Below are 27,930 nucleotides of genomic sequence, written 5' to 3'. Positions count from 1 at the left end.
AGCTGTCGCTCGATACCACTGAAGTCGCAAATGGTGGTGGTCTGGGGTTAGTGGAATGCACGCTACAGAGCGCCCGGTTCGGAGCTATCCTTGAAGTTTACTTATTTATACGCTGCCATTTACAAATTACCTGCCACCTTGTCACTAAGACAGTTCGTACCTGCACAATACGAAATTGTACAAGTACAGAATGTGAAACTTATTTGTTATTCCTTGTTTTTATAAGGATTACTAACATTGCAGCTTTGAATACTTACAGACTTAAAAGTAATTAAGAAACGAAAACCTTAAAATTAACGATTTATGGGTCATATGCAGATCGCGATAGCATTCGCTCTCGGTAGTGCCACGTGGCCGCCCGGAGCTCGGTCTTCTTGCGGCCGCACATTCTCGTGACCACCGCTACCAGCAATCACGTACAGTGGCTACATTCATGCCAAGTCTTTCTGCAGTGTCACAGAAGGAACATCCAGCTTCTCGTAGCCCCCGTTCAAACTTAGCGAGGTGTCGATAAAGGCGCCTTTGTCACCTTAAAATCAGCCTTGACTAACATCAACTCACCACGTCCGGTCTCAAAGGCAACTAACGCCCACGACCCTTAAAGCGTGTACTTAAACCAAGGGAATTTGCATCTTCATAGTGGTAATAGTAGCGCCACTCTTATGCGACTGGTGCGAAATTTGAATCGACATCATCTTTCAGATGCAGAATCACGCCTACCAACTTTTGTTTAAGTCGCATAGCTCCATCTTGCGACAGCTACTTTTTCCGTCAGTATACATCTACTCACGACGGAGGATCTGTGAACTGTCAACATAAGTGAATAGCTCTAGTTCTGCTATCGAATAAGTATATTTTTGTGTCACGTATTAGAAAACCATTTCCTTCCAACCTGTTGATAAAACACATAAGAGATCAAAATGAATATTGCTCATTATCAGCGGTGCATTCTGAACCCAGACGTATACTAGTTGTTCCTTTGAAGACAATACGTAGTATTGTAAGTTATGAAGAAGGTCAAATGTATCAGTATGGAGTAAGGAACAATGATCTGGAAATTGTTCATCCGAATGTCATAAGCGAAAATGAGAAAATTTCAAATTAACCGTTGATCCACCGACAATAATAGAAATACCATTAGACCCACTTTCATAATAATTTTATTTAACTGAACATACTGATTGGTAATTGCACTCACTGACGACGATGAGGCATACCCGAACTTGCTTGCAGGTTTTCACAATGTTTTACAGTCCTTCGCAGAGTAAAGTTGAAGTAACTGAAATAACTTAGACCCTACTCCTAAGGCAATGTTCTGCACGTCCGTACGTTTGAATTCATTCGGGGCATTCCTTTGGGTGCTGGCATTTTCAGAAATATTTGTGTGTTTCCAAGGTTTTTGATTGTGCACAGACAGCCATTATAATAACTGTTTTAAGGTATTATTATTATTATTGTTGTTGATGATGATGATGATGACGTTTGTGATTTTTCGTATAATCGAAATTAAACGGAGGGGACAAAACTTTTTATTTAGATTTTATGATGATTTTATTCGATGGTAAAAGACAGAATCATATTGAACCTAAGAGGGTGTTCGGATTGTGTCCTAAATCGTTTATATAGATCAAGAAGAACAAGGAAGCCCCTGAGGCTACTTCGGTTTCAACAGATGACTACCAGTCAGTTACTACGAACTGTGATCTTCCTGACAGGAAATCACGAATCCAATCGCACAGCTGAGACGATACTCTTTAGGGACGTAACTTAATCAGAAGCTTCTTGTAGGGAACGGTGTAAAAACTCTTCTGGAAATCTAGAAATATGGAATCAACTTGAGATTCCCTGTTGATGGTAGTCATTACTTCCTGTAAATAAAGATTTTGTGCATCCCATTGGCGGTATTTTCTGAATCTGTGCTGGTAAAGTGTGAATAGATTTTTTAATTTACTTAGGTGCCTCATATTGTTGCAACACAGTATAGCTGCAAAATCTTGCGTAACAAACCTTCATTACTGCCGCTATGTGACTCCTTACAGATGCTCCCACGCAGCTCAACATTCTGGAAAGTGGGTGTGGCCCCAGGACTGTGCTTGAGTCAGGGGGTGAGTCACTCGTGATTCTGTGCGAGAATCGAGAGGATAGTTGGAAACGTTTTCTACCTAGCCATTTCACGCTGCGATTGCTGGTACCATCTTACAAAAAGAGAGTCTCTTTATTATACACCATTATCAGTGTCTTAATGTTACTGAGATGTAATTTCCGATGTCAACAAATCACCGTCGGCATATCAAAGGTCACATGGAGTCTAGAAAACCTAACAACCGTTTCTAGCAGAAAGAGCCACAGGAAATCTTGAACTTAACAAAGATGCTATGTGACCGTGTTTCTGAACTGCAAAGAAAAGATCGCTCCTCATATCAATGTGCAGTTTTACCAGACTATTTCCATATACATGTCTTCCGTCGCTTACGCGCTTTCGTGCCATTTCCTTAAGGTAACCAGCTTGAATATTTGAAGTTGATATATTTTCATAGTAGGGGAAGAAGAGAAGTGATAGTGCTATCTTCTTCGTAATCAAACGCTGCACCGATGTGCTGGATTAAGTTCCAGAGTCTCCGCTTTGTCTAAAGCCATGAGCGTATGTAACAAAATTGGTAACGTTCCCATAAGACACACTGCTTCATACTATAGCAGGACTAGGTTTCAAATTTTTCCTCTGTTCTCTCATCGTTATTAGTGATACACTACATCCACTCGTCACAGCAATTTACACTTAAGACAAACTTTGCGAAAGGAAGGTGCCAATGTGCACGAGGGAAGGAAACTGATACACATATGGGGCAAGTAGGTTCTACATTTACTTGGCTTATTATTATTATTATTATTACTGCGCAGCCGCACCTCCATGTACGAGGGCTACTCGGAAAGTTATGTCCGATCGGGTGCGAAATGGAATCCACAGTGACAATCCAATGAAGCTTTGCACAGACGTGTTGGACAGTGTCTCTTAGTATGCCGTCGATCGCGTGATGTCGCTCTCGCTTATGAGCGCAGAGTGAGCGCCCAAAGATGCCAAGAAAATTGTGTCTCCGGGCTAGTATGAGTGTCTGATGAAAAATTCCGCCTGATTTCGCGCAGCCCACGTAACGTAAGTGTCATGCGTTTGCTTTTCCGTGGCAATACTCGGCCACACTCTGCAAGGGGCAATGTAGATACTCTTGCAGCGTTTTGGATGGGAAGTGTTTGATCTACCACAATACAGCCCGTAATTGGCATTTCTGCTCACATGAACCGCTGGCTATGAAGACTACATTTTGGCTCGGGCAATGAACTGTGGACGAACGTAGAAAACTGGTGCATAGAAAGGCGGCGGCCTTCTATAACGTGGGTATTGGAGAGTTGGTACAACGCTACGACAAATGTCTAAGTCGGAGCGGCGAATAGGTAGTGAAGTAGCTGGAAGGTGTCGCTAACTGTTGCAAATAAAACGTTTTTGATTTTTACAGTGGTTTCCACTCCGCGACAGATCGGACCTTTCTTCCCGAATAGCCCTCGTATGATGCGCATTTCACTTACTCTTAAAAGTTGTGAATTGCCTGGGTGGATAATTTCGTAGAGTGTTGTCTTACGGCATCAAAAGCTCAGCTGCTTCCTTTCGCACCAGTTTTATGTGAAATTATTCTAAGGTAACTTTAGAAGCTGTACGCTTGCTGCTTCAACGTTTCTCTTTGTCAGTAATGTTTCTAAAGTATTGAACTTCCTGGGAAAGTCACCACGAATAGTTACTTCCTGCTTCTTCTTGCAGTACGAACACCGTCACTGTCTACCGGCAAACATGTGTTCTAAATGAGGCGTTTAGCTACTAAACTGTCGTAACTATTCAATGTCTCTGTACAGTGGCACGTTTTCAGCCACACCTAGGTTCGGATACAACAAGGCATTACTACGTCACAGTTGAACTCATTCTAACTGTAGTCAGATGGACAGTTTCTCTCTCACTCCTCTGTTCACAGAGACAGATGGTTTAGTGGTAAACGTAGTCCGTTCTGCTAGTAACTACCCGTAAAGAAAGGAAACTGCTGGCCATGGATATCATTGCGTCTTACTTTTAATATTGTGGTTCGGGCCCCTCACAATCGTAAAAGATGTAGAGGTAGTTAATCATATGGGCGTATTCGGTTGAGTTCTTCAATTGACAGGTGATAAGAATTAAATAAACATTCCCCTCTCAAACCCCGCCCACTCTCGCGTAAATTTCCCATTGGCATCCGGTCAAACGCGTAAAACTGCATTTGGAAAAACCTTTAAGACTTTTATAAGAACAGTTAACGGAACTTTGACAGTTTGAAGTGAGACAGATTTCGCGAAAAAGTAATTTCCTACATTCCTCGTTTCATCCAAATCAGAGCCCTTGAAACCTCAAAGGTGTTTTCCTATTATCGAGTTCGGTCTAAGAACGTGACTCTTATTTGTGATCACAAACAGCAGTGAAGAAGGTAGTCTTACAAAGCTGAAATTGATCAAAAATAGATTTCGAACCTCTGTCTTAGACGACAGACTCAACATTTTGGTTTCAATCTGTACTGAAAGTGATATTTAGGACAACTAAGCTATGAAGATATTATAAGTAGCTACGCTACTATGAAGTGTGTGTGCAAACCAATTAGGCAATAACATTATTTAAAACATTAATTTTAACTTTGCTTGTTAGATGAAAATATTAAACTTTACATGGTATGGTACACACTTTTAATTAGAATTATGTTACTAAATGGCTATCCTGGTGCATGGTGCACGATGCCAGTTGCTATCTAATTTCTTCCAGGGACAACAAAAATTTGATTTTCAGTACTCCTTGTAGTCTAATTAGTGACCGAACTAAAAAATTTAAAATCTTGTTATTATTAGTTCATTAACAGGTGTAATATTAAGTTAAAGGTTTAACACAAGAATATAAATGTTAAAGTTGGAAATTGTGTGGCGCTATACGTGTAAAGGCAGCCTAACTCTCAGCGCCCAAATTACCCAGACTATATTCAACCAATATTTGAGAATGAGAGCAGGGTAAACTGTGCTCAGAAACAATTATTAACAAAAATTTCGATAGGTTGCACCTTTTCAGAGTAGATTAGCATTGAAGTTAGCCAACCAGGCTGCGCAAATCCTAGCAGACCGCCAGATTAGTTAGTGTCAGCTGTGCTCGTAGTATTGTATTGTATTGAATGTTATGGAACTGGGGATCTAGAAACGACGGAGAGGCTTCGTCCCCGCACAACAGGCTACAGCAGATTAAAACTGCGTGCCCGACCGAGACTCGAACTCGGGACCTTTGCCATTCGCGGGCAAGTACTCTACATTCAGAGCTACCGAAGCACGACTCACGCCCGGTACTCACAGCTTTACTTCTGCCAGTATCTCGTCTCCTACCTTCCAAAAATTTTGGAAGGTAGGAGACGAGATACTGGCAGAAGTAAAGCTGTGAGTACCGGGCGTGAGTCGTGCTTCGGTAGCTCTGAATGTAGAGTACTTGCCCGCGAATGGCAAAGGTCCCGAGTTCGAGTCTCGTTCGGGCACGCAGTTTTAATCTGCCAGGAAGTTTCATATCAGCGCACACTCCGCTGCAGAGTGAAAATCTCATTCAGGCTACAGCAGTCCACTCACCCCACCGCCGCCCCACACCGAACCGAGGCTTATAGTGCGGTTCGACCCCCAGTGGAACCCCCGGGAACGTCTTACACCACACGAGTGTAACCCCAATGTTTGCGTGGTAGAGTAATTATGGTGTACGCGTACGTGGAAATAGTGTTTGAGCAGCAGTGTAACTGAGGCGGAGGAAGGGGAACTATCTCGCATTCGCCGAGGCAGATGGAAAACCTCCTTAAAAACCATACACAGACTGGCCGGCACAGCGGACCTCGACACAAATCCGCCGGGCGGATTCGTGCCGGGAACCGGCACGCCTTCCCGCCCGGAAACGAGTGCGTTAGACCGACGGCTAACCGGGCGGGCTGCTCGTAGCATACTTCCCGCCCGGAAACGAGTGCGTTAGACCGACGGCTAACCGGGCGGGCTGCTCGTAGCATAGATCATAGCGCACGAGACTGCTCAGCCCCTGACTCCGGTTCGATGATAACTACCGTCCCACGCCCAATATTTGTATCGATCTCTAGTTCGGTTTTAGGAAACCAAACGAAGGAAACGTTTGGCGACACTGTTTCTGGCAGGCCACTCGAATTTGCGCGAACGGCCTGACTTGCTAACTTCAATACTAAATAACTCGGAAACGGTGCAACGTATCCAATTTTATTTATTAACAATTATTTCTCGGCATAACCTATCCTGCAACATCCTTACAAGCTTTTCAGACTATTTCTAACCATTCTTTATATACTTAACTTTAAGTGTTTAATAGATTAACTTATTTTTGAAGTAATCAGACATTTGAAGCTCATTGATAAATGGGACTTCGGTTCTTTAAAGAATCAGAGGTGATGGTTTACTGTTATTGTTCTGAAATTAAATTTTTGCTGCTTAGTTGTCAAGAAATCTCGCCTGGTAGGTGTCGCACCAGAGGTTCAGCCTAGGTCTCTACAGATCCCAAATACGGTCTTGAATATGACTTTACCGAAATGCCACCAAAGCTGTAACTATACGTACACCATGCTCTCAGTAACTCAAAATGGAGTTGGATTGTTTAATGCAGGGTCTCTGATGATCGACTTGTTGACAACTGACGTTGATTATACTCGTAATTGTTTCGCGTGTTATAAATGGACGAGGCGACTGTCTCAATAGGGTCCCTTTACTACTCTTCACTGTTGAACACGTTCTGATCTATGGAACGAATTATACAGAGACCGTGTTCCATGACGAATGGTGTAGCTTCAACTCAAGCAAATAGTGTTTGCATCACGTAATAAGATACAAAAATCCTAAACTTTATTGCCTGCTGTGTACGTTTGACACCACTGGACCTTTTACTATACCAGGTCTAAATGCTGACCTTAAGGTCATAAAGCGACAACACGATAGCCTACAGCGTTATGTACTGTATGTTCACACTAATACTTCGCAGAAATATACTTTTGATTTCGAAGGAGCTGCCCAACGGTCAAGCGACAAGCTAAAAATTCGTCTGATTGGATCCAACAGCCATCGCCTTCATTATTTGTTATCTTTGTAAATCGCACGTGCAACTTCACGGAGTATTCTCGAATAAGAAACAGAAAGCCTTTCCACAAATGCAAATGGTTCAAATGGCTCTGAGCACTATGGGACTTAACTTCTGAGGTCATCAGTCCCCTAGAACTTAGAACTACTTAAACCTAATTAACCTAAGGACATCACATACATCCATGCTAGGCTAGGCCAAGAAATAAGACATTGTCGTTTTGAAGGAACTACTAAAGCAATCATCAGAAGCTGTTTAGGGAAGTCATGGAGAAATCGGGCGGCGTCAGTCATCCAATACGCGAACCTAGTGTTTTATCCAATGCGCCACAAGGCTGAACGCCACAGGTAATTGTAACTTCGTGAACCATAAAAATATAATTCAGTAAAGGCGGATCGACGTAGCCCCCTAAAGAACGCGTCTTTATGCAGCTAGAACTTTGTATATTTTTCTTTAAGAAACAACGACAAGGACTCTGGACGAATTTCTGCAATAATATACGAGAAGTCTGCATTACCTTTCTTCGGAATCAACAATCTGTCAAATGTGAAGCGATTTCAGAAAATTTGTTGAGATAATACTTAAAATCTACGCATCGCATTTCGTCTACGCTAATCACGCGAGAACTAAAATGAACGAAGTGGACCAACGCTGTGTAAGGGGCTGACGTGTGAGAGACAGATGTTCACTGAATCAATCACTATTTGCCAATTTTTTTATTAATCTATTTTGTCTTTTTATATGTCACTTGCCACCTAAGATTCATGCAATAGTCGATGTAAAAAGTGTTGGTTGGGACTACGGGACGAACGATGGCGCTTGAGGTATCTCACTTTGTAAGTGCATTACCCTCGTTGGCACACTGCCATCTGTGAGCTTTATAGCATTCCCTGCGGTTCGAATCCGCATCAGTTACAAGAACTCCACGACGACACGCTAAGGCAATGGTATACAGCCACTGAAATGTGTCGGACAATAGCTTACCTTACGAGTCTGTTGTTATTCTTCATTGGGGCACTTTTGTCGGATGTAAAGCTTTCTGCATGCGATGATGGCTCTGCTAATTTAATTACTGCTCGTTTATAACTGGCAGACCACTGATAACTCTCTTCAGCGTCTGCTATATGGGTAACTGCACGGCTATTGGTCATATAACTCTCCTAAAGAGCGATATTTCCATGCAGAGTCGTTTGCGAGTTGTCTCTGATGAGGTGGCTCCTGTTACAGTAAAATACTCGCATTACGTTTCAGTGATAATGGACGTTTCGTGGAAAGTGAAGTCATTGCGAGCATTTGCTCAGTCGTAGGACAGAGAGAAGAATCTGTCTTGACTGCATGGAAGAAACCATCCTAGCAGCCGTTTAAAGTTATTTAAGGAAAGCGGAGAGAATAAAATCAGGAAAGCGGGGCAGGGTATTGAGATACCATTCTTCTCGAAGGGGCCGTTCATACGAGACACATCGACATTTGTACGACGTCACTTGCTCTTTCTTCTGTACGCTAGTCTACCTTGCTGCGAAAACGACGCCATTTAAAAATGTTTATTGTAAAGCTATAGGAATCTCTAGGGAAGACTTTCCCTGCCGACAGAATGTAACAATGGGAAAAATGTGAACTTACTCATTCTTTGTGTGCTGGTGAAAAATGTACTTTATTTGAGATATATTTCAAAGGCGACGTGCGCCAACATTCTTGCAAGAGAAAGCGAAAAACCTAAAATGAACAGTGTACTCCGTCGCCCGTTTTGCTGAATGAGTTGTTCTGAAAGGAATAAGCTGCATTGCTCCCCAGTAAAGTTCCTGAAGAAGCCTGCTAGTTAACAAGTCTCTTGAAAATATTTTCCAGTTATTTCAAAGTATCTTGATAGTGCTGCTGTGAAAAGAAAATATACATTTACAAATACAGTAATCATGAGTGATTCAACTACTTACACAATGTCGGATTTTCTTACGATAGAATGTAGTAAAACGATAAACTTTTGCTGTACACTGTTTACATACCTGCCAGAAAAGAACATCGTATGGATTTTGTCTGGTCTGTTTAGTAAGATTCTGTAAAACATTTAGACGTAATTAGCTACCTGATAACGTGTTTTCGATGTGTTTCTTCTCTGTAGATGTGAGCGATGGGCAGGGTATGTGGGTGTACAATTATACTACTATAGAGACCCCTGCCTTCTATACGACTTGGTAGCAGCTGTAAATATTGTGCATCTCGTACCGTTCCCAGAAGCCACTCTTCACAAAAGGACGGCTCATCGACGGATTCCAACCGTCGGTGAGCGTCGCAATTACAGACCGGTGCGCCGATTGGCTGGCTGCGTTCCCCTTCCCGTCGATGAGGGTGACGTTTCTAGGATTCCGATGGAGGGCGGTGGCTGTCAACCCCGCCCCTGTTGCAGAGGCCCCGGGATGGGCCGAGCCGGCGCCATGCTGGCGCTGGGCGGGTCCAGACGCAGCCTCCCATTGGCTGCTGCGGCTTGGGAGGCCTTTGGCCCTACCCCGCCGTCGGCGGCGCAGCCGCACTGCTCCCTCCTCGTGCCCGCACCCCTCCCCAGGCGGCGCGCGCTGACAGCACCAGAAGCTCTCAACCACTGCGCAGCGCCACTCCATTCCGTCACCTCACATACTCGCAGGTGAAACATAGCTGCGGCCTTTTTACGGCTCGTTTTGTTCGTGCCACGAAACATTATTTATTAGGAATAGAAATATCTTTAATTATTTTTTAAAGACACTTGTTTCCAACACAATGCGGCGCAGCCTGCCCTCAAGTTCTGATACCTCGATGTTATTTGACCTTACCTTTCGGATCCGCAAACTTATTGCACTGGACAATGCAGACCGACAGTTATCTTAAATCAATAACTAGATACACCAGGAAACTCGTCATTGTACGGCTGATTGTAATTGAAGTGCAGCTACGCGCATAGGTCCAGTGTGGGCTGTAATTACGAGGGTTGGAACTTAAATATTGGCAACTATTTATTCACAGCCAGTACAAAAGAGTTACATGTTTTCACCTGTTACTGTCCTTCAATGTTGCCACCAGCGTTGTGTAGAACCCGTTGCCAGCGATGTGGAAGGAGTAGTATATCGTTAGCAGAGCCTGTTCTGTTGATGGTGCGAATGGAGCGGTATACTGCCTTTCGAATCTCTGTAACAGTTCTGAAGCGAATGCCACGAAGTGGTTCCTTCATCTTCGGAATCAAATGGAAGTCACAAGAACTTAAGTCGTATTACTGTTCGTTTTTGGAGTATCATCTGCGACCAGCTTTGCGAAAGAAGCGGCGACACTTTCTGTGCAACCCACCCATCATTTTGCACGACAATGCGAGCGCGCATACAGCGCAAGCTGTGATTGCTCTGTTCGCTCGATGGGACTGGGAAGTACTGTACCTTCCACCATACTCCCCGGACTTAAGTCCTTGTGACTCTGATTTGATTCCGAAGATGAAGGAACCACTTCGTGGCATTCGCTTCAGAATTGTTCCAGAGATTTGACAGGCAGTAGACAGCTCCATTCGCACCATCAACAGAACAGGCTCTGATAACGGTATACTAGGCCTTCCACATCGCTGGCAACGGGTTCTACACAACGCTGGTGACTATTTTGAAGGACAGTAACAGGTGCAAATGTGTAACTCTTTTGTATCAGTTGCGAATAAATAGTTGCCACTATTTAAGTTCCAACCCTCGTATCATATGGCAGCGAAACTTGGTAGATACACTAATGTGTTAATGCGCAGTCTATTTACGTTGGACAATAATTTGTTCCAAATTTGTCCACCAGGTGAAAATCTGTCGCTGAGAATGTAAGAAATACATATAGAAATATTTCCATATGTAATGGCTTAAGAATGGGACGTGGGCAGAGAAGGTCAGACATGCGAGAAAGATATAATATTGATTTTATTGTTATCCAGAGAGGTCGACGAGATGCTGCATCCGTAAAACTACGTGATCAGCAGTTCCTCGCAGCAGTTTCGGTGGAATCTGAGCAACGTCTTCCTGTACACTGGTCTTCAGATTAGATAGATACCGAACGTGTCCCTGGTAAACGCGTTCTTTTAGATATCCCCAGAGTCGTGTCACATGCATTCAGGTCACATGATCTAGCAGGCGATGCATCTGGAAAAGTTCTGGAGATAGGACGTCATGCAAGGTTGCATTAAGCAGACCTTCCAAAGGGCGAGCGACACGACATTTCCATACAGTTGCGCTCTGGCAAAGCAGGAGTCAAATGCTGTACAAGGAGGTCTCGATAACATGCGGACGTCACGGTACACCTGACGAGCCCTCCGGGTGTATTCTCTCCACAGAAGAACGTACCGAGAATAATGGTTTTGTGAATTTACACCACACAGTCAAATATGGCGAGTGCAATGGCTCTTCGTGCACAACACGCGGCTTAACAGTATCCCAAATTCAGCAGTTCTGCGTTTTCACTGCACTCTGTAATGGCAAAGTGCCTTGTCACATCGTAAAATATTGCCCGGCCACATGTCATCAACTTCGATGCGCGCCAGGAACCGAAGAGCGAATTCGGAACGTTGCTGAGTATCGTGAGATTTCAGTTGCTGCACTATCTGGATCTTCTACGGTTACTAGTGTAAGATAGACCACAAAACTTTCCGTACTGTAGACTATGAGACGGAAAATTCACGTGACACTGCATGAGCCCTAGCAGTACCCGGGGGCTTGCTGCTTGGTCAGTTACAACAGCAACCTTGTTAGTAACTTCTACCGGGATAGGACGCCTTCCTCTTCCAGGTGTCATACAAAACTCACCACTGTTTCCGAATTTCATTATCATCTTGTTTAAACAATTTAATGTCATTGGATCTCTCCTCAGACCTTTCAGTCGGCAGTACTCTCTCAATGCATCATTGTAACTGCTACCGTTCGCATAAAAGTTTCACGAACAGCGCAAGGTCTCTCTTGGCGATAGCTATATGTTTTCCTCACGTTATGGTTTGTCAAATGACAGCGTGGATGCCGTGCCTTGACGCAATAAGGGGAACAGAACCAGATTTGCGCCCAGTGGCTAAAAGTGCAAATATTTTTTCAGCGTAAATCGGTCTACCAAGTTTCACTGCCATACTATAACCACGACCTACACTTCCGTGAGTAGCTGCACCACCAGGTACTTCTGTTAAGAATTTGAACTGATGGCCTGTTTTGGATTTGAGGGAATAAGCTGACTACTTTAGAATTACGTGCTTACACCGTGTATACTGAAAATGCCTGCTGTGTACAACGTGCAAAGGCGACAAAACGGCTGGTCCTGTACAGCACTGGCAAGTTGCAAGAGCCGCACTAGACTGAGACAAGAGCCGCGTGAAGCATGTTCTGGCCACCCCTGTCAGATCTATTCACATCACTAAACTAAAGGCCCCTGCCGGGTTTTACTGTCTGTATGTGAAGGCTAATCTCAGGAACTTCTGCAGGAATTTTGGTATGGTTTTTGCTAATAGACTTATTCATGAAGAAGATTTGTGTATATCGTCTATTACCGCTACTTCAGAGAAGTCGTCCGATCGTTCATGCTACGACTTAAAAAGCCGTATCCACTAGAGAAAGTTAGCAACAATTTAAAACTGTGTACTGAATCGAGACTCTAACGCAATAATTTTCCGAGGTCAGCTATGCTAATAATGCGCAGTTCTTGTGGCAAGAATAATTTTCCTTCAATATTTTGTAAACAAAATAGTGGTCTTGTGAATGTCAATTAAATTTTATCAAAAGCAGATATATCTATAGATTGCATATCGTATTGGAAATTCTATATTTCATCCTCGAGAATATACAACCGGAACTTCTTACCTTCAATAACGCACATGATCAGTGACTTGTTAATTCTGTAATTAACAATAAATTAATTTGGACAGACCCTATGAAGGCCAGCCATTGTAACACTTATAACTTTGTTTTTCATTTCTTTGGTATATGTTTCATGATTCCATGATTTCACATCAAGAACAAAATTTTGCAATAATTACAGGTGCCTGGCTTTCTTTACTGCACAGGTCTTCAACTTATTTTCCCCTATTTTTCTGTCACAGCGTCTTCCTGAGCTGAATATATTCCCGGTCGTCATCAATTTTGTCGTCTCTTGATGGATCGAGTAGGGCCTATCGGTATTTGTTATTGCTGCTGCAAATACCACCTGTTTCTTTTCACCTGTTTGTCAACTATAATCAATGAATGAGATATACTGCTCGCTGGTGGCTCCTCTAAAGCTTCGAAGAAGCGCACGCATCACTTTGTGTTAAATGGAACCCTCGACATGTTTCCTGTCCGCAACGTGTGCCTCCAGGAATTTAACACACACTATCTGAGCGTATGTGTGAGATCGACTGAAAACCTCAGTTTGCCTCGGCTTCTTTTCCTGTTCATTGCAGCATATATTCCGCTAAACAGTCAAAATACATAATGAAACTTCCTGGCAGATTAAAACTGTGTGCCGGACCGAGACTCGAACTCGGGACGTTTGCCTTTCGCGGGAAAGTGCTCTACTCAGCTGCAACCCTGATCTTATGGGTAAGTCTAACTCCATGCAGCGTCGTACGATCTGAAGAGTTATCGATAAGAGTTGCGGGAATGGTTTGCAAAACAGGAATATCTACTTCTTCATTTAGGCCTATATGTCTTCGACCAGGAGAGATAACACAGTGACTTCGTAACTGGCATAAATAATATTCTATTCCCCGTATGGTCGTTATTATTTAGATTTCTTGTGCTTTCGGAAAACCATACAGATAAATGCCACATTGTTTCCTTTAATAAGACGACAGCCAAATCCTGCCCCCACTTGCCCTACGGAGTTGTCATTACATCTCTGGTTATTCTAACCACGAAAACGAAGGAAGGATGACTACATTTTAAGGTCCTGTTGATAGTGTTATGCGACTGTTTTTTCCAAACTGTCCTCTAACTTTTGTAAAACCTGTTGTAGAGTCAAATCAAATTGGAATAAATGAATCCCCAATGGAAAATGAAATGTGAATCTGTACCAGTGACTGTCAGTGCTCAACTACTTAAATTACGGTTTCCTACGTTAAACTGCATGCATAGCTAAATGAGAAGCCGCTGTAAAAACAGGCTCGGCTCTGCGGAGAATGAGGGCCGTAAACTGCAGGGAGTCAGTCCCTCATCCCCATTGTCAGAATGCACAGGATGTGTGGGACGACAGAGTCTGTTGTTCCTGAACTGTTTGGTCACACGATGCGTGCCACTAAACAGCAGAGACCTGGAAGAACTACTATTTGGCCGTCAACTTTCACCGAAAACCACGGGCTGTTAAGACAATATCTTAGAAAGTGGAACGAAAATGAAAGGTTTAGGTCTCGTTTGAGGATCATGAGATGCTTACTCCTAGCCGAGGTGCCTCCAAACTAAACGTTCAAAGAAATGTAAAAATGACTACTGTTGGCTCATGCAAGTAATTTAGAAGTGAGAGTAAGGAGTGCAACTGTACTTACAGAGGTGCTTTCGTGTTGGCCAGCACACGAAAATAGGCAGAGAGAGGAAGTAAGTGGGGCACATTTTGGAGTCCCAAGACTAACAACTTTTTTAACTGGTTAACCAGCTGAAACAAGATTAAGAGAGGGACACCAGCTTCTTGTAAGATAACTTCTCACTGGTTGGCACTCACAAGAGTTAGTTATCAGCCAATCACAAATCACGCGCCGCCGAAAAACACAGAGTTTCCCTTGTCGGAATCGCTCAGCAGAGAGTTACTTCCACGATAGGCGTCTTCTCAGGCTGGTGTCTTCACAGGCTTCTCCAATGGCAAATTTCACTTTTGGATGACTTCTCTCCAGCTTAGTTGAACTCACAGAAGGAGGAGTTGTTGGTGCAGATCCAATGATTGAATTTTGCAAACATGTCAGCTGCTACCTGCAGATTATGTGTATGATGAGACCCAGCAACAACAGCAAAACGAACTACAGGGAAAGAGGAGTGACTTGTAACGAAGTTTAGTAATTTCAGTCTACATTCTGAAGACCCGTTTGCAATTATGGGTTCAACATGCTTTCAAATTCAGAAATAGAAGCACACACATATCCTCCTGTAGTATTTTCTGTCTATATGCACTAACATTTAGCAATCATGGTACAACTTACGAGAATGTAAATGCTTCATCGAGATATGCATTTATTTGAACCACATTCCAGATCCCCTGTCCAGATTTTCAAAGGCATTGGCTTTATACTTTCAATGATTGTCAAACCATTTCTAATGAACTGAACTAAATAATTATAATAAAATGAGTTCATTGATACCTTTATCTGATTTCGTAGTCAGATGAATTCTTTTATCGTTGTTTTGTTGAGTGATGAGCTACTTATGTCAGATATACTGGATCAAATTCAGATATTTAATCAAAGATTCCAATTAAGGTATTCTACCCACTTGCCACGTGAGACATAGTAAACTTAGAAATTAGTGACTCTGCTTTGGATACGTTTACTTGCGAACTCGTGACACTGCAGTTAGATCCGCGAAAATTTTCCCAATTAAAACTTACTTTTGAAGAAGGATTTCCAGCTGACATCTCACTAATCATTAAATTAGCTAAAATAAATTAATTTTAAGTTGCAACTGCATAATCATTTCATGTGTTTTATTACAGAAAAAGAGGATGTTAGTATGTGTCCACTGTTGTCCACCTTAGGGTCATTGCTGGAATTGAAAGGGATTTTATTTCTTTTTACATTTTTTATGTACTTAGCGTCTTTTGCTTTAGGAGGTGTAGTGTTTGTATGGAATGTGAGGAGGAGAATGTTCAAATGTAAATTTCAGTAAGTTGTAGGGCGAAAGATCGCGAAATGAAACGAATGTAGGGAACGAATAAAGTCAGGCACAGATTAACGAGGAAATGTCATAAGCTGACGATATAACAGTGATAGAGAAATTTCGCGTCTAACAGAGAATCTCAAGGTAATAGGCCACGAAATCAGCACAGAGTGATGTAGCTCATTCCTCAACAACCTCCAGCATTCAACCTGCAGTGTTTACTGACTGAACGATTTAAGAGTAGTGAAAAGTTAACTGAGGCAAAAAATTAAATGATGAACGATACAAGAAAAAAGGGACATACATTTCGAAAAACTGGAAGAATGACTCAAGACTAGTGAAAATCTAAAAAAGATACAAGAACAGATTGTGCCAATAAATAAAAAAACTCGACGATCATGTAAAGAAATGGAGAGACACGGGTTAAATTATTAGAAAAAAAGATTATTGGCCAGATTACAGAAATATAAACACAGCTCATAAGATGATAGATGAAAAGGCACAAGATTTTAATACTAAAGTAGATACGTTGGCACAAAATACAAAACGGACTGTGGACATTTTAAAGAGACGCCAACCCACAGAACACTGATACCAACACACAGAACAATGAAGCAATAAAATCATGGTAGGAGGAATATGAGAACTCACAGACGAATACGTTAGGCAGAGTAATAGAACAAGTGAAAGTGTTAATTACCACTGCTGAACAGTTATCGACACACAGTGACACCCCTTCTGACAGGGCAGTATCAGTAAGTCTACGTGAGCATAAAGAAATTAAGGACTTTCTACGGGTCAAGGAGATGTAGACTCACATAAAAAAAGGAATAGGAAAACATCAGATATACTAAAGAGAGAAAAGGCGGGCAGCAGAAACGCAAGCAGTAACGGAAAAGAAAATTTGATGAACCAAGGCAAAGAAGGGAAAAATATGGAAGGAGAGGAATTTAGATAATTTACAGACAGGCTATGTCGCATCAGAGGAGTACCGAAACATTCAACCTCACCGGTAATTACCATCACAACCGTTGAAACATCGTGTGATGTAGATGAAGAAGAGATCAGAAACCAGTTTGTATCAGTGCAGAAATATTCATTGTTTTTGGGTGTATCGAACTGCTTACACCTAAAGATATGGACTGAGCAATTCCAAGAGGCATTACTTAGATAGTGGCCACATGTTTTGAATATTAACTCTGCTGCACACACTTTTCATGGGAAGAGTCAGCAGCAAGAATGTGGTAGATTGCAAGAAAGTGTAAGACATACGAAGAGTTTAAGTGCGCTGTTATTGATGAATAGTGGTCAAAAGCAAAAGAGGATCAAGTTAAACTGGGTATAGTGATGATGGAACAATAAGCAAATTCGAAATGGCAGCACCCAAGCCTATATTTGCAGGGGATGGTCGTCAGAAATCAAATCTTAGACGTGCCCTATGAGCCAGCAGAACTAATCCGAATTTATTTGGCGATACTCCTGCAGTATATACAGAGAGAAATTGTAGTAGCCAGAAGGAACTTACAAGATGTGTTAGGATTCCAACATTTATTGCAATAGTTACGATACATTCGTAGTACAACAGAAAGGGAACGCGTGCACTATATACAAACGCATTTCCCTCCTGAAAGCCGGCAAAAGAATAGCCAAAACTGGAGAACGAGACGCCCGCCATGAAGAAAAGGAAATGGAGAGGATAGCCAGACTGATCACAGATGATGGGACCAAAATATCGACTAACTTGCTGCCGTCCAAATTCTAACTTTTCTGCTAACAGTCACACCATATTCGTTAAAAGCACGATTATAGGAGAAACAGTGGGAGACTTAAAGATCAGCGAGAAGGAAGAGCCCAACTAATGGAAGTATGTGGTCCTAACCCAAGATACGAAGAGAGGAATAGGCCTAAAGAAAGAAGCTGACTAGCAGTGGAGGCTCCAATATTGCAGTTAGTAACGTTAAGTCTGACGGGAGCCCTATTTACAAAATGCGACAAACTGAAGGAAACGTTAGCAGCAGGAATCAAAAACTTTCACTGTAGAACAGAGGACACTACATATCCAGTAATAAGTGTGCACATGTGGGGAAAATGTAGTACAGTGTATACTCGATTCTGGAAGCAGAATGTCGGTGTTGGAAGTTTATGTGACATGTGATAAAGAGAAATGAATGTTATTTAAAACGCAGAGTTTAAGAATACGAGGTTTAGTGAACAGAAATTGTGCAGAGGTTAAGGAGCAAGTGACAGCAGATTTTGAGTGTCAGTCACATGCATATAGTGTAGAATTATTCAGTGCGAAGAATTTGACAGTGAAAGATATTAGTACTTGATTTTCTGAAATATAGCCATGTTGCGCTACACTCGAAGGAGATGTTTACACTGGTGAGTTCGAAAGAAGAAAGGATCAAACTAAAACCCATAGATAGTGCTGAAACGTCGGTAGAAGGAAGTTATTCTGTGAGCATGGTTGTCACTGTAAAAGAAGAGGGAATGGCGTTAGGGGATCAAGGGCGAGAAGCTGTAGGTGAAGTTAGCCGAAAACCAACAAGAGATTGTGAGGAGTTTTAAACAGATGATTTGGCGGTAGATGTGACTCTAGCTTCGGATGTAGAGCATGACGAAGATGACGAAGAATGGGACGATATGTAGACCAGCAAATCGAAAGAGAAAAAGACAGAATATTTAGGATGCAGTGCAATGGAAGATTGTTGTCTGACATTCGATATTTTTTACTTAAGAAGATTTTTATGTGCACTGTTAAATGCTCCAGAAGAAGAAGAGGGCACGTGCAGGGATGAGCACGTTTCAGATGCTACAAAATGTTCAAGTGTGCTGCTGATAGGGACAGAGAGGAAGGGAGAGAACAACGAAGACGAACCAGATAGCAATTGCGATCTGTGGGGTAACCTGTTTGACAGAAATAACTAGCCAGTCAGTACACGTTTGGAATTTTCAGTAAGGTGAAGGAACTTTATGAAGCCATTCTAGACAAATGTTGTGTGTCCTCAGTGAACTAGTGGGATTTGAGAAAGCTTTGCTAAAGAGGGAAAATTATTCATCAAACATTATGCTTCTGATAATTAAAAAACAGTCTTGATCGCAAATTTCTTTAACCGAAGTGACCGGTTTCAATCCTTAAGGCTCATCTTCAGACTCCAGAACGGCAGGTGGACTTCCATGGAGCAAGCTGCGCCGACCCACGACGCTGAAGCACTCAGTCCAGCGTCGTGGGTCGGCGCAGCTTGCTCCATGAAAGTCCACCTGCCGTTCTGGACTCTGAAGATGATTCTTAAGGATTGAAACTGGTCACTCCGTTTAAAGAAATTTGCGATCAAGACTGGTTTTTAATTATCATATTAATATAAGATTGCTGATAACGTTTTAAAAAAATACATTTTGCTTCTGTCACATATGTTGCCACTGGCAGTCCATTCGCTTCGAAAAGGATATTTGCCATCACTGCTTGTCGCTATGGGGCAACAAGCGCGTCAAGTGCACCTTTTCCCAAGTATCATGTGAGAACCTCGACGTAATTTCTGAAATGATTGCATATTCCTTGTGGTCTCAGTGTTTGTGCAGTGGAATTTTATTTTTTAGACATGGCAGCATATGGACAAAGCAACGCATTGTTGTTGTTGCCATCAGTTCGAAGACTGTTTTGCTGCGGCTCCCTTGCTAGTCTATTCTGTGCCAGCTTCTTTATCTCTGCATAATTACCGTAGCCTATTTCAGTTTTAACCTGCTTACGGTATTCAAGCCGTGGTCGACCTGTACAGCTTTTATTCGTCATTTTATCATTAATCTCACTACTCCTTGATGCCTTAGGATGTGTCGTATCAACCCAAACCTTCTTTTAGTCAACTTGTGCCATGAATTTCTTTTTCCGCCTAGTCAATTCAGTATGTACCCATTTCTCATTCTATCTACCCATTTAATCTTCAGCATTCTTGAACAGACGTACATTTCAAAAGCTTCTATTCTGGACTTTTGTTAATTATCTTTTCCTTGCGTTTCATTTCCATACAAGGCTACACTCTAGACGAAAAGATCCTACCATCAGAACAGACTTAAATTTATTTTAGATTTTTAAAAATTCCCCTTTTTCAGAAATGCCTTTTTTCCTATTGCCTTTCTGCATGTTGTTCCTTCCCTCTACTGGCCATCATCAATTATTTGGCTGTTCAGATAGCAAAACTCAGCTACTAATCTTAACATGTCATTTCCTAAGAAAATTCTCAGTGTAATTCCTAACCTACCTGATTTAATTCAGCTACATTCCATTACCTTTGTTTTACTTCTGTTGTTGTTCATTATATTATGTATTTACAAGCCATTATCCATTCCGCTGAACTCCTCTCCCAAGTCCTTAGAAGTCCTTGACAAAGCTGCAATGTCATCGGAAAAACTGCAAAGTTTCTATTTATTCTTCCTGAACTTAATTTCTCTTTCGAAGCTTTTCCTTCGTTTCCTTCACAGCTTATTTAGCGCTCACGCCATTCTCAGACACTACTTCCCTTTCGTGTCCGACTCTTGTAACTGTAGTCTGGTTTCTGTACAAGTTGTAAATAAAACCAGCCAAAGTTCCAAATTTCATGTTTTTTACTCACTCGATGACTAGTTTCGGGACCCATTTTGAAATCATTGTAACATATAGTCCAAATTGTATTTATGAAGATGCAAAAACCACGTCAAAAATATGCACAGGAACAGTTACAGCGCACACAGACACTGGAAGTTTGTAAATAACCTTTCGGTCACTATATTTTATCTCTGCTACCTTCAAAATTTCTAAGAGAGCAGTCCGGTTAATTTTGTCACCAATTTTCTCTAAATACGAGGGTTATTCGGAAAGTAAGGAACGATCGGTTGTGAAATGGAAACCACAGCGAAAATCTGATGAAGTTGTGCACAGGTGTGCGGGTCAGTGTCTCTAGTATGCCCGTCGATAGCGTTACGTCGTTCTTTTTAGTTCTGAGCACACAGGGAGCACATAAAGATACCTAGAACAATAGTTTCTTCCGCCAAGTACGAGGGTCTGGTGAGAAATTTCGCCTGAAGCTTTGCAGCCAACATTACATAACTGTCGTGCGTTTTCTTCTTCAAGACAATTCTCAGCCGCATTATACAGGGGCAAGACAACGTTTTGGCACAGACAACGAGTTGTAGGCCAGCGTAGAGGATTGGCGGAAAGCACTGGCGGCACCCTTCTATAACGAGGGTATTGGAAAGTTGGTACAACGCTACGACAGACGTCTAAGTCGGATCGGCGACTGTGGAGATAAGTAGCTGGAAGTTGTAACTAACTGTTGCAAATAAAACAGTTTTGATTTTCACTGTGGTTTCCATTTCGCGACCTATCGTTCCTTACTTTCCGAGTAGCTCTTGTATACAAATGCTATAAACGTAGGATTGACTTTGTTTAACCTATATTCTAAAATAAGCCGTAGGTCAGTATTGCCTCAAGTGATCCTATATTCCCCCAGAACCAAAACTGATCTTCCCCAATGTCGGCTTTACCAGTTCTTGTTTTTCCATTCCTTTGTAAATAAGTCGTGTAGCCGCGCGGAGTGGCCGCGCTGTTTGAGGCGTCATGTCACAGACTATGCGGCCCCTCCCAACGGAGGTTCGATTCCGCCCTCGGGCATGGGTGTGTATGTTGTTCTTAGTATAAGCTGGTTTAAGTTAGTGTAAGTAGTGTGTAAGTCTAGGGACCGATGACCTCAGCAGTTTGGTCCCTTAAGGATTCACACACATTCGAACATTTTTTTGAATTCGTGTAAATATTTTGCTACTGTGACTTACTAAACCGGTGGTCCGGTGTTATTAATACCTCTCAGCACCTACTGTCTTTGGAATTTGAATTATTATGTTTTTCCTTAAGTCTGTAGGTATTTCACGTGTCTTATACATCTAGCACATAGCACATCAGGTGGTATAATTTTGTCATGGCTCTGTAAAAGATTTCAATAATTCTGAGGGAGTGTCGTCAACTCCAGGGGCTTTGTTTCGACTTAGATCTTCCAATGTGCTATCAAAACCTTCGTGCATTAACATATCTCCTTTCTAATTTTCACCTGCTATCTTCTCTTTTTCCGCAACATTGTCCTCAAGTTTGTTCCGGTGTTACAGAGCCTCCCTCAACCTTTCAGCTTTCTTTCTTTGATTACTACTGCGATGCCATGTGAGCTCTTGAAATTCATATAGTTGCTTTTCTTTTCTCCAAACGCTTGTTTAATTTTCCTATAAGTGGCATATATCTTTCCCCTAGCTATAACGCTTCTACAGCGTTGCATTTATTCTGCAGCTATTCCTGCTTAACTATTTTGAACTTTCTGTCAGTCTCATTCCATAGACGTCTGTATTCCTTTTCGCATGCTTCATTTTCTCCATATTTACATTTTCTCGTATTGTAAATTAAATTCAACACTATATCAGTATCAATAATATATCCAGAGATTTCTACGAGGCTTGTCTTTTTAGTTATGCGATCCTCTGCTGCCTTCCCTATTTCGTCTCTCAAACCTACCCGTCCGTCTTCTATTGTGTTCCTATTCTGGGTCAGTCCAATGTTGGCTAAAACTTCCCCGGAAACGTTCAACAACCTCTGATTCCTTCGGTTTACCCTCATCCCTTCCGCTTAATTTCCTATATTTTTGCAATTTATTCAGTTTCAGTCCGCAGTTCACAACCAATAAATTATGATCAGAGTCCACATCTGTTCCTGGAAATTGAAAGTTTGAAACCTGGTTTCGTAATCTCAGTCTTACCATTATTCTATGGATCTGAGATCGTACACAATCGTCTTCCACGATGATCCGTGCAAAATTTTACCAGACGACTCACGACTCCTGTTACATTAATTTCTACGAGTCCAAGTTTTCGTGTTTTTTTTTAAATTTTTTGTTTCTGTTTTTTTTTGGTATTTTTTTTTCAACAGCCGAATTCCAGTCAGCCATCACTATCAGATTTTCATCTCCTTAACTACCTGTATAATTTCCTTTATCTAATAATACATCCTTTCAATCTGTTCATCATCTGCGAAGCTAACAGCCATATAAACTTGTACTATTGTGATGAGTACTGGATTCGCGTCTATCTCGGCTACGATAATGTGGTCACTATGCTGTTCATAGCGGCTAGCCCGCTTTCCTTTTTTCGTCTCCATTATTAGGTCCACAAGTGTATTATCCCTATTTTATTTTATGTTGACAACCCTGTACTGATCCGACCAGGAGTCCTGTTCTTCTCACCACCACGCTTCTTCACTAATTTCCATTATAGTACTATCTAACTTTAGTCCATTCATTTCCCTTTTAAAATCCCTAGAATACGTACCCGATTAATGGATGGATGATTCCATCCTCCGACCCATAAATTGCCATTCTTGTTTTCTTCTGATGTGCAGTCTCCCGTGTAGTCGCCGTCCGGAGACCCGAATGGGAGATCATTTTACCTCCGGAATAGTTTACCCAATACGATGGCATTATAATTAAGCTATACAGCAGAGATGTAAGCAATTACGGCTTTCAGACGTTCACAGTACTTGAAAAACAAGGCCATGTTGACTGATGTTAAAATACCAGATCAGTCGTTCAGACTGTTGCCCTTGCGACTACTCTAAAGGCTGCTACTACTGTACAGTAACCACAGTTTATTTTGTCCTATCTTCAAGCCTCTGTTGTGATTGCACCTACTGTACAGCTATCTGCATTGTTGTGGCACGTCAGCCACCCCTCGTCGCCAATGCCAATGGTTCATGGGGGACTTTTAACATACAGGGTATGAAACACTTTCAATTTAGTCCTACTTATTTAAGCATTCCAGAATTATTTCTCGTGCTCCTTTACATCTTTCAGTTTCACTCATAAAACAAATTTTCAGCTGGACACGACATTTTTACTATTTCTACAAAAGCTATTGGTTCACAGAAATTTGTAATATTGCTGTCACAACATGGTCGACAGCGGGAGCTACCTGCTGTTCTTTCTCGTGCTCTCGAACATGTTTGATGCAACTCAGCTATGTGACGTAAATATCCCGCAAGATGCAGTTCCCCACTATAACATATAACTGTTTTAATAAGCGTCGTTAACCTCACTTTAATCCGTGAGACAGAGTTTTTACTTTTCACTACTGTACCATAGTTCTGAACGTTGTTGCTGCATAATTGCTGTCTGAAAACCTTTAACAGACTACTGACCCTGAAGTTGAATTCCATTTGGTACCTCCATTGAATCGACTGATTCAAATCATCAGTCAGTTAGCATGACTACCCAAAATAATCGCGAGACAAAGAAGAGTTCTCATTACACAAATACAAACGTGTTAGTTTTTACAGAAAGGACTTGTCTTAAAGTCGCGTTAGTCATATCTAACCAAGTCCGTTCCACCGAACAAATGCTTAAAATACATTCATCGCCAGGCACTTTCGCCGCCTCCCAGGATCAGTGGCACAGAACGAGAGGAGCGCCTTGAACTGCTGGCCGTGACTGGAACTGGGAGATGCGGACATCGGGGCGTTCTGCACCCGTCACGGGGGAATGCTATTGGATGTCGGGAGATTCTCAAGAATAGGCAGCCTGGGTTGACGCAGAAGAATTCGGCCTCCCCTAAAAAATGGGAAATGTGCCAATAATTCATGGGCCCCTACAGTCACTGAGATGGAGGCTAAACACGAAAGCGCCAATAATGCTCACAGGGGGGCGTGAGAAACTTGTGGCTTACTACAGAAGAATTGGCTTGCCTTATAAAGTGAGAAATGTGTCGATAATTCATTCATCCCTGCAAGCGCTGAGACGGAGCGTAGACACAAAACCATCAAGAATACACACAGCACAGGAAGGTAGGTGAAATTATGGAACTGCTGAAGAAGAATGTACCTCCCTAGAAAAGTTTGCTATACAGTAACAAGGATGCTTATAAATAACGAACACCAGAAGATTCTTGGACGAAGCACAACCATAACACTATCCAGGCCTCACCCAGAAAGAGCAATTATAAAAAAGTATGTTGTGGCTGTTTTCACGACGTCTAGGGAATGCGAAAAAAAAGGAAAAATATCAGAACAATATGCCGGGCTGATTGCGGTCGACACTGGAAACGGCTTACACCGAGAACACATGAGAAAAACGCCAGTTTCCGAGTCACACACCATCTCACACAACATATGAAATCTCTTCTCTCCTCTGGAAGGCGTGGTGACGAAACGGCGATCAGTCATTGGGTGGTATTGCAAACTTTGTCTGTCAATAATAGCGCTTAAAGGAGGAACAATTCGAGAAGTATGGAAGCTAAAAAGCCATGAGAGGGGAGAGAGGACAGTGGATGAGACAGTGCGGAAGGAATGTTCAGTGAACGAACCCGAACTATCGAATGCTTGGGAATTAAGCATTCACCTTCACATTTCAATATCCTTGCCTGACATCCACCTCTCAACATTGCAGTAACGCTGCCTCTGCCACGCGACCCTCCACGGCCAGTCAATGCGGAATCCATCACGGGCCTCATACAAAGCTGCAGCAACACAGATGCGGACTGCCAACACGCTGCCGCGACGCACAGCCGTAACGCCGTGCCGTAACGACCCAGCGTCTGCCACCGACACCACATCACAACAATGACTACGAAGAAAGATAAGTTCGTTCATTTCTTCCTCGCTCCTGCTCCTTGATAACTGAGTCGTGTCCATGCCGAGTCAATTTGGCCTCGAGATTTGTAACTGTACAAAAGAAACTGTAATAAATGCTGGTATTTCATATTTAACCCTCCAATTTCATTTTCGTAGCAATCCCTTGAACTTATAAGCTTATGCTATTTGGTTTCACTGTATGATCGTTGGATTTAGTAAATTTTTGTCTCCCGTGGTGGGCCGATCTCATTAGTAATTTGCGTTCATGTTACAGCAGTTCTGATTTCGATTTACTACCTTTTGGCGCCCAACGTGGGGCAACCTCATTGTTAATTCTCACGTATGTTCCATCAGTTTTGATTTGGATTCACGACACGCATTCGTTAAGATACGATTGTGGCGCTTAATTCTGTCACTGAAGTAAATTTACGAAAATACTTCAATCACTGAGGTAAAAAGTTTACCTACGAAAGAAGTCAAATATAAATAAAACGTATCGAAAGAAGCGAAGTAATGTTGTTGTTTTTAATACGCAAAGCGAAATCAATAAATCCCTATATATTAGCGAAGTAAATTGTCTGTTAATTTATATGCCTAAATGTCAAACTGTGGCGCTTAATTTGATTACTAATAACAATTTCCGAAAATACATATGTCAGTACTTTAAAAAAACTAACAGCTCCATCTATTGGTTCTTTAGTGCACTGCAATACAAGACTAACAGCGTCATTATTGATTCTTTCGTGTCACTGAGATAAACACCCGAACTACTAAGCCGAGCAGATGATTTTAGATAAAACTTTAAATTACGATACCTTTTTTTCTGTATTTCGATTTTGATGAAAGAAAGCCTATGCGTTGCCCCACAGACACAACTGTTTTACAGTTTTGTTATTACAATGTGGAAGATTCTCTTTTTGACAGAGAAGCGATTTCGGACTGTGTCAGTGAACCATCAATTTCAGAAAACTCACGTTTGGCATGCTTGGAACATTTTGCCGATAAATCCATGTGTTTTCAGCGGCAATAACACTATCCACGTAGCCGGATGTGTCACCTTCAAACATCTTGAGCATTTGTTTGTATCACAGGCACAGCGTGCAGTCTGCTCTTGTTTCTGGACTTACTGTACTTACAAAAACAAAGCCTCCTAACTTTAAAGTGGTAGTAGATAGTGCGAATAAATAGATCCACCAGTTTTTTCCAATAGTTTCTTAATTGGAATGATATTCTGATTAGTTACGCAACTGGTAAGCGTCCTCGAGACTAAAGTTGCTCCTATTAACATGGACATGTGATAGAGGTATATAGAGATTTGCCTGCCAGAACTATTGTCTTCCCTTCTTTATTCCACTGCTGTACGTCTTCATGCTAACTGTTTAATACAGGGTGTTTCAAAAATGACCGGTATATTTGCAACGGCAATAAAAACTAAACGAGCAGCGATAGAAATACGCCGTTTGTTGCAATATGCTTGGGACAACAGTACATTTTCAGGCAGACAAACTTTCGAAATTACAGTAGTTACAATTTTCAACAACAGATGGCGCTGCGGTCTGGGAAACTCTATAGTACGATATTTTCCACATATCCACCATGCGTAGCAATAATATGGCGTAGTCTCTGAATGAAATTACCCGAAACCTTTGACAACGTGTCTGGCGGAATGGCTTCACATGCAGATGAGATGTACTGCTTCAGCTGTTCAATTGTTTCTGGATTCTGGCGGTACACCTGGTCTTTCAAGTGTCCCCACAGAAAGAAGTCACAGGGGTTCATGTCTGGCGAATAGGGAGGCCAATCCACGCCGCCTCCTGTATGTTTCGGATAGCCCAAAGCAATCACACGATCATCGAAATATTCATTCAGGAAATTAAAGACGTCGGCCGTGCGATGTGGCCGGGCACCATCTTGCATAAACCACGAGGTGTTCGCAGTGTCGTCTAAGGCAGTTTGTACCACCACCAATTCACGAAGAATGTCCAGATAGCGTGATGCAGTAATCGTTTCGGATCTGAAAAATGGGCCAATGATTCCTTTGGAAGAAATGGCGGCCCAGACCAGTACTTTTTGAGGATGCAGGGACGATGGGACTGCAACATGGGGCTTTTCGGTTCCCCATATGCGCCAGTTCTGTTTATTGACGAAGCCGTCCAGGTAAAAATAAGCTTCGTCAGTAAACCAAATGCTGCCCACATGCATATCGCCGTCATCAATCCTGTGCACTATATCGTTAGCGAATGTCTCTCGTGCAGCAATGGTAGCGGCGCTGAGGGGTTGCCGCGTTTGAATTTTGTATGGATAGAGGTGTAAACTCTGGCGCATGAGAC

The 27,930-nt window shown here is 42.1% G+C and overlaps 1 protein-coding gene across 1 annotated transcript in view; it reads right to left on the bottom strand.

Moving 5' to 3' along the window:
- Nucleotides 1–9,554: 9,554 nt before the first annotated feature.
- Nucleotides 9,555–27,930, bottom strand: part of LOC124798981 (serine/arginine repetitive matrix protein 1-like) — a 99,157-nt gene continuing 80,781 nt past the window's right edge. The window contains exon 3 of the mRNA XM_047262517.1: nt 9,555–9,767. Within this exon, the coding sequence (XP_047118473.1) occupies nt 9,555–9,767 (213 nt within the window). The remainder of the gene's footprint in view (nt 9,768–27,930) is intronic.

The sequence above is a fragment of the Schistocerca piceifrons genome, chromosome 5, assembly GCF_021461385.2.
Source record: "Schistocerca piceifrons isolate TAMUIC-IGC-003096 chromosome 5, iqSchPice1.1, whole genome shotgun sequence".
Lineage (NCBI taxonomy): Eukaryota > Metazoa > Arthropoda > Insecta > Orthoptera > Acrididae > Schistocerca > Schistocerca piceifrons.
The sequence above is the reverse complement of the archived record's forward strand: the minus strand, read 5'-3'. Positions and strand labels throughout refer to the sequence as shown.